Below are 9,029 nucleotides of genomic sequence, written 5' to 3' on the forward strand. Positions count from 1 at the left end.
ACTTTTAAGATTAAGTTGCTTAGATTTAGTAAAAGTTCATTTGTTTTTAGATTTGTAATTAATTTTTTGACATTTCAGTGAAAATTTGAAAGAAATTGGTTATCTCAAGTTATGCTCTTATCCGGTTACTTTTGCACGCAACTATTTAACAATTGCGTGCAAAAGTTTTAATTATTAATAACAAAACAAGATCACAGCTTTTTGTTAAACCTACATTTTTCTGTATTTAATTAAAAGACGGGCAGTTTAAAAGAGCATCAAAAAAGGTAAAATATCTAAAGAAATACTCTCATGCCATTTGTTAATCAAATTATGCGAGAATTTCATGAGAAAGGTAGTCAAATTGCTGCCTGACTAAACCTTCTTCTTCCCCCACAACTTTGTACGTACTTTATGGAAACCCCGTCAGGAGTTTGAAGTTTAAAAGTCACATTACAACATAGATAGTTTATTCAAATATTTTTATGAGCTTTGAAGAGCTTTTTTGAACTTTCATAAAATCAAATTAAAAAATCTAAAAAACTTCATAAAGTAATTACTTTTTCTGCTACACATATCTTCCTGCTGTTTTGAACTAACCGCGCCGATGTAAAGAATAGTAATATAAAAGAGAAAGGCCATTGCAAATAGTGGTTATTGTCGAATTATTAATAATAATCATTACAAGTATTATTTGTGGCCAGTCAAATAATTAATAACCATTGATCGGTTTTTTACGCGAGTTTTGGTCTTTATACTATTAACTTTTTTATAACATTTAGTATTCGGTTAGTTGTCATTGGATACCACTCGTTATAACGATGTCGATAATGAAAAAATTGATTTTATTCACCACTGTTATTTTCGCCTATTTTAAAATAATATTCTTGATTATTTTTTAAAAATAGAATAACGTAAATAACATTAAAAAAATAGATCGTGGACGTTTGTCAAAACTTTTATGAGTTTTTTTTATCAATTCAATTTGATTGCGCATCTAATACAGTTAAGGAAACGAAGAAGACAAGACTTTTTTTTTAATAATCACTGGTTTGACGCATTTTATTAAAATCTTGATAAACGTAAAAAAAGTCGCAAAATATCTTTGTCTTTGTCAAATTTTTCTTAGTTTTGGATTGTATTATATGAAATTTTTCTACGGTTTGTTAATACTTAGTTATAATTGCGGGTTTAGATTAAATTTAACGTCAAATAATGTCGACATTTTCCGCGGATTGATTTTCCTTGGATTAGTATCACCCACTTTTTTCTGCCTCACTTACGTCATCAAAGTAAAATTTGCCCGGCTTAAATTTTTTGCTTATGCCGCACCCAGTAGTTTATATAATTATGGTATTAAAAAAATGCCAAATAAAATAAACGAAAATTTTTACGGTATATCACAAAATAAAATAAACGAAAAATCTTATTTCACGGTATATTACGATGTTAAGGTGGTACACCATTGAAAAAATAATAGTTTTGGAGTAAAATTTTAAATTTCGTTTGTGGATTTTTTAAATTTTATCCTTTTTAATTTTTTTGTTTTTGTTTTTTTGTTAATTCACCTCCCCAAGGCCCAGAAGGTCACTACAGACGAGGAGGCTACTTAATTGTAGTTATAACCCTCTCTCAACTCCGAAACACGAACATTGACGAACAAGGCCGCTGCGCAGAGAAACAAGTTGAGTGCGGTACTACCAGTGGTGGGGATTGAACTCGAAACCTCTTTCTTGTGAAGGGAGCGCTTTTTGATACAGCCATCTTGTATTGTTTGATAAAATAAAACATTTAAAAATTGACTGTATCAAGAGTTTCTAAAAAGTTTTCATCTTATCAATGCTTTTAATGAGTCCTCCCAGTGGGTAAGGGACATAAATTTTAATTATCTTTTGAACATTCAAAAGACGTCTTTTATAAGCTCCGAGTTGTTCCATATTTTGCGTGTTTTAAATTTTGACTGGGTATACAACAGTCATAACATCTATTCAGTTTGACAGATCTCGTTAAAGAAAAACAAGTTGATGATCAAATGAATAAAGCAAAGAAATTAAAATCAGTAGCCAAAGGGTTCAACGATAAACAAAACTCAAATCAATCAATCAGTCTTATGTTTCTGGTCAACATTAAACAAGATTTTTCTTTAAAAAATTTTTTTAGGTGTTTTTTACAACTTTTGATTTTTGTAATATTTATAATGCATCAATCTACAAAATTTAAACAAGAGAAAATTAATATCAGGGGAGATATTACGTCACAAAGTTATTTAAATTTACGCATATTTAGGTAGTTTTTCCGCCTTTTTGGATGTCATAAGAAATTTTGGAAAAAAAATTTAATTTCACATAATTTTTTTTTTAATTTCTTATGAGAAAGTTATTAGTTTTGGCTTTATTCCCACTTTTTATTGAAAAGTGCTTTTGAGTAGTGTACGACCTAAATTTATAGCCCATATAAATATAGATTATAAATATTCTTATATTATTATAATTCATTCTTATATTGTTATCTATCAAAAATACATAGTATATAAATAACTATTTAATATATGATGGTGTTGCAAATAATATAACTAATTATTGGACATATTTGAATTTGTGGTAATCGAGATAAGTAATTTTGAATAAAAACATGTTGAACAAATTTTTGTATTTTTTTAGTAATGTGAAATAAAAATTCTTCTCAAAAAACTATAATTTGATTGCATTCACTTATTACGTATAAAAGAAATTTTTTTGCGTTACAAAGTAGAAGATAAAAAGTTGTTCGTTCTGAAAACAAATATTGATTTGTTTACTCTTAGAATATAACATATTATTGCTTATTTAATAAACTTAAAAAAAAATAAAAAATTATTAAAACAAAAAAGATCTGCCTTGTTTCGCTATTACTAATTTACTTTGACAAAAATAATAAGTTAATTAAAATTCCATTAATCGTTAAATACTTCAGAAATTATAGTAATACTTTTAAGAATAACGTTTGATTCTTTTTATTGATTGCTAATGCATGTGTTTGAATCAAGAAAAAAGCTTAAAAAACATGTTTGAATCCAGAAAAAAGTTTAAAAAACGAACTTTTAATTTCCCACATAAACCAAAAAACACAAATAGTATCTATTATGGCAGAATACAGAAGTAAAAAAAAAAAGACATGTTAACCTTCTCATACAGTTTCAGAAGAGCGGAGATTTTTCTTTTATCTTTAATCTCGATATGTTGGTTTCTACACATGAAGCGGAACTTCAAGTGAAGCAAACCTCAGGCTTTTATAGTTAAAAGTTTAAAAAAGTAATTTAATCATCTTGATAATTAAATGATAAAACAGTTTTCTCTTTTAAATACCTAGAAATCGCGTAACAAAGGAAGTCCATACACAAAATAAAAGACAACACAAACGACAACTTTTACTGCGCACGGTTTTGTTCTCATTATTTATTTTAAACACATGTATATATATATATATATATATATATATATATATATATATATATATATATATATATATATATATATATTTGAGGGGGATACAGAAAGTATTTTGTGTAGGGTCCGGGTCTTTCTCCGAGTTTTAATTTATAAAACATCACGTTCGTCAATTTAAAATTATTCGTTTTAGCTTTGTTGATTAATAATATTTTTGAACATCTAAATCAATTTAACCGTTAAGTTCAAACGCATACCCTATCGTTATGGTAATATGAAAACAAGTTAATTGAAGACTTTTTAAATCAAATTTTTTTTAAGTATAAGCATTTCTAGCATATTTAAGTATTCAAAGTTTAAATATTTCTGGACCAACTTTTTTATTTAAAGACACATTGTATTTAAAGATATGTTAAAGACACATCGAATTTGACTTTGGTAAAGTCATATTAAGCTATCAAAATAGACCTAAATATTACTGATATAGTAAAAAAGGGGCTCAAAAAGTATATATGTATTCATCTATATATATATATATATATATATATATATATATATATATATATATATATATATATATATATATATATATATATATATATATATATACATATATACATATATATATATATATATATATATATATATATTATATATATATATATATATATATATATATATATATACATATATACATATATATATATATGTATATATGTATATATATATATAGACACGAACAGTTTTTTTAAAGACGTAAAAATGATTTCATAGAACAAAGGCACCGATATAATTCTTTAAATCTTCAAATCTGTTTATAGCTGAAAACGTTTTCATTGATTTTGTTGTTATTAAAATGGTAGTGACAGCGAATTTTTTTATCAACCCGTTGAATCTGTAAATCTTTCATGATAATTTGTATCGATCTAATATTTCACTTTATTTGAAAGAAACTTGAATTATAACGAATAATAGAGTTTATCTTTGCTATATAATTACTTTAATTAGAGGATTTTGAATTTGCCGTTTTTTTGCTGTAGCACTACGCAATTTCTTAAAATCGCTTGTTTTAGCAAAAAAAAAAATTATTCCAATTGATAAATCTTGTTTAATAAATCGATTGATTTTAGTGACACTCAATGAAAGTATTCATAAATGCAGGTATCACAACTCGATTTATTAAGGATTATTGATGTCGGTTAAAATAACGTTTATAAATATCTTCAGTTATTATGAGGAAAATACAAAGTTTATTTAATTTCTAAAAATAACATTTTAAAATGTAATAATAGTTCGCAATTTTAAAATAGCTTACATTTTTATTTAAAAAAAAAGAAGTTTTATAACAAACAGAATACTAGTTTTTTTCAAGGAATTACCTTTCATTAAGGAATTACTTAACTTGTGAAACGCTATTGATTACCACTGAATATTAGTAATTACCGTTAAAAATAATCTTCACATTTAACACCTAATAAATACTTCCTGTTCAATTTTATATTATTTATAATTATACAAAAGTTATATTTTTTAATCTATAAAAGAAGCTAAAGTAAGATAATCAATTAATTTCCTTGGTTTCATATTAGCAAGCTAGATAAATTTTCTCATTCAAAAACATTTAAATTCTTACAGATTTTAAAATCAATGCAAAATGGATAGAGTTTTTCAAAAAAGATCCAGAGCAATCAAGCAATACTTATTTTTATTGATTTTAAGCAGGTAATACTTTTTGCTTATTTTTTATTTTTTTGAAATATTTTAACGTTTTTAAAATTATTATTATTAACTATGTTTAAAATTTATTTACATAGCTCAATGGCCGCACTTCATCGAAAATTGCATGTAAATATATTTATATTGCTTTTATAATTTGTTTATATTATTTCCATAAATAATAATAATAAAAATATTGTAATAAAATAACAAAGAAAAAAAAATCGTTGAAGAATATTTCATAATGTTACAATTGCTATCAAAATTTATTGTAATAAATTATTATAAAATTAATTATAATAAATGATAATACTAACTTTGATAATTTAATATAAGTCATTAACAAACAATTACTTTTAGGTTACCTCAAAAAAAGTCTCTCCGGATGTGGTTAACTCGGTAATCTCAGCCTACAAAGATGCTTTTAAAAACTGTTATAAAAACTTCAAGTATGAAAGGTGGAACTGCCCAGTTCCTCAAGCATTCTCCCAGATTAATACTCCTGTATCACTCACATTTACTTACCCTCACGGTAAGTTTTTTCAGTAAGAGTTCCGACTAGTTCCATCTTTAGACATAACAACTTTGAGACCTAACTTATAATGGAACAAGTTTTTAGTACTTGTTATTCATTCACGTATTTATTTTACTAAAATGTCTTTTTTAAATAGAAGAATATCAATTTTTTTATTGTAAAAGCCCTATTTAATATGTATGAAGTATAAATTTATAGCAGCCGTAGCGCAAAGACAATTGTTTAGGCTCAGAACTAAAAAACTCAATGTCGGGTAAGCGACAATGGTAAAAACTCTGGGCAGATAAGCGACTATGGTAAGGATGAAGGCGTAAACTTCCCGAATAAATGTACTTCTACGGTACTCTGTGACACGAGCGTTATGTATCCAATTATGACTTTTTTTTCATAATTGTATGTTTTTTTGTAAAAAAAATCCTTGTAAGCAGCTTGTGTTAAAAGTGATAAGTACATCTTCTGACAAATAGGTTAAACGTGCAAAAAGTGGTGCATACACCATGTGGCTTGGGGCAGCGTTATGTTATTAATATTTATAAATATTGCTATATTTTTATATATATTCATTTTTCTAAATAAATGAATAAAAATATGAGGTATAATATATAATAATTAAATAAAAATAATAAAAAAAGAAAAAAATAATAATAATAAATATGTAAAAGTAAAAATAGACAAAAATAAAAATATATAAAAAAAACAACAGAAATATAGATGAAAAAAAGAGTATAAAGAAACTAAAAAAAATGTTTCTTACGGGATATATATATATATATATATATATATATATATATATATATATATATATATATATATATATATATATCAAGCAGCAACCTTCTTGGTGCACCTAAATAAAATTAGTATATATATATATATATATATATATATATATATATATATATATATATATATATATATATATATATATATATATATATATATATATATATATATATATATATATATATATATATATATATATATATATATATATATATATATATATATATATATATATATTTATAACTATTTCTTTTTTTTAGCAACTAAAGAAACTGCTTATGTTTATGCTATTGTTGCAGCAAGCATCTTAAATCGTATTGTTCGCAATTGTCGACAAGGAGTTTATCAAGATTTGACTTGTGTCAAACACTCTATAAATGGTACGCAAAGCAATCAAGACGAATCGTTTTCAGTAAATATAAGCAATGCTTTAAAATTAGTCAAGCGTATTATTAAAATATTCGATTACAAGTATGTAAGAGATGAGAAAAGAAAAGCATTTAACTGGAATAATTCTGTAATTGGCTTAAAGGCGTTTACCGAACGTTTAACAACTGTTTGTAAATGCCACGGACTCTCCGGCTATTGCTCAAGTAAAACATGCTGGAAATCTTCTCTTTCTTCTTTAAAAGAAACAGCCGTCGAGTTAATGACGCTTTACCATGACGCAAAAAAGTTCGAAGAACAACACCAACAATCAGATCCCAGTACACAGAGCACCAATGTTATGAAAAGTTTTATCTCAAAAGATGTTCCAAACAGCTCAGTACTTGTTTACTTAACGGAATCGCCTGACTATTGCAAAAAGAATTCTTCAATAGAAGTACAAGGAACTCTTAATAGAGAATGTAACCATCATCTAGATGACAGTTGCAAAAAATTATGTTCCAGTTGTGGTTACAGAAAGCATTCGTTTGTAAAGACGATTGAAAATATGCAATGCAACTGTAAATTTCGCTGGTGTTGCACAGTAGTTTGTGAAAAATGTGTATCGAGACAAATATCTTCAAGATGCTCACTTCCAACACTGAGATAATAGTTTAACAAATATCTTTTAAAGGCAATGTTCACAAAAATACTAATTATTTAAAACTTATGTGTCGTGTAAATGTGCAATCAAAATCATAAAAATTGAAACAAAGTTGACATTAAAATTAATTATTATAGGCTAATTGTATTTATTAAAAATTTAAATTATTTTTATCAGAGAGTTTTATATTATTTTATTGTCAAAAAAATGTATTTATACGCAAATTTTTTTTCTTTTTGTATACTGATAAAATGTGGTTTTTAAGGGTTTCGGAAAAACTATATTATATGTATTAAAGTTATTATTTTATGATGTATTTATGCGTTAGAGAAGATTGCAATATTATATCTATTGTTTTGCTAAACCGGAAAAGTGCGTACCGAATACGTCCGGTGCAATAACGATTGCTTTTGGTGATAAAGATTATTTCATATTGTGGTAAAACGGATCTTAACAAATACAGATTTTAATTAAATATGTGAATTAAAAATCCTAATTTTATCACACCTAACTTTTTTTTACGATTTTAGTTGTTTTTTTATTTTAAAAATATTTTCTTGAGGAAATCGCCTTTTTTACTGACATCAACCAAGTTTTTAAGAAAGAAATCTAGGCATGATTGCAGTTTTTCAAAGTTTTCATTAAATTTTGTAACCAGTTGTTTATAAAAGGGTTTTTGCAATATCATAGGAATCCATAAACTACTTCACGAATTACAAACTATGTTTCTTTTTTAATTTTTTTCATTGCTCTTTCGAGTTACTCTGAAGTCAACATTTCATTTATTTGGAGTTTAACGAATATGCCTTTAATTACCTTTTTCTTTGTCTCAGATAGTTTTGAAAACGTGAGACAAAGTTATGTAGTAGAAGTTTTGTAAAACTTCTACTCCATAATCCAAGTCTGTGCAAAATATTTTACCAATCCTGGATGTTGTTCGTGGGAGCCAATTCTTACAATAATAATCATCAGTACTGCCGTCCCATAAACAAAGGAAACATGAATACTTTGTTTGTCCCGTTTGAAAGCCATTCAAGAACTTAAAAGCCTCGAAAACACCACAAACATCTTATTTGATTTCAGATTAATTAATTTTGTCAATAAGTTTTGTACAGGATGTACAGGAGACGAAAGAAAATACTTTTATTGTGAAGCATAAATATATATGAATTTTTTCCATTGAGCTAGGTCATGGTCAAGCCTTAGAAAATTGAACAAACTAAAAAAATTTTGACTGTAACATAGATCATTACATAATTCATAATAACTCTTCATGTTGACTGTCATTATGTCGGACAGGTACTCTAGATGATGATATGTCAGAATTTTTAAAATCATTTTTCTGTACTTTGTCATAATCATACAAAAGTAACAGCCATCGTGATGGTTCTTTGGCTCTCATTATTCTGAAGATGGCAAAACCCATTGTCTTTTTATCTATAATGTAACTACTCTGCTAAAGTACATATCTTGATCACCCTTAGCCATTTCAAAATATTTTTATTATTTTACCAACAATGTGACATCTTTCAGAATCCTATGTTAAATTTGCTTTCTTTCA

General features: G+C 25.9%; 1 protein-coding gene across 1 annotated transcript; it reads left to right on the forward strand.

Moving 5' to 3' along the window:
* Positions 1 to 5,037: 5,037 nt before the first annotated feature.
* hywnt8 (secreted signaling factor Wnt8) lies at positions 5,038 to 7,777 on the forward strand. The gene is given in 4 exon segments (NM_001309735.1): positions 5,038 to 5,126; positions 5,219 to 5,249; positions 5,481 to 5,652; positions 6,699 to 7,777. Coding segments are annotated over 4 exon segments (1,047 nt in total). The 5' UTR covers positions 5,038 to 5,058; the 3' UTR covers positions 7,475 to 7,777.
* Positions 7,778 to 9,029: the final 1,252 nt, after the last annotated feature.

Source organism: Hydra vulgaris, chromosome 03 (assembly GCF_038396675.1).
Source record: "Hydra vulgaris chromosome 03, alternate assembly HydraT2T_AEP".
Lineage (NCBI taxonomy): Eukaryota > Metazoa > Cnidaria > Hydrozoa > Anthoathecata > Hydridae > Hydra > Hydra vulgaris.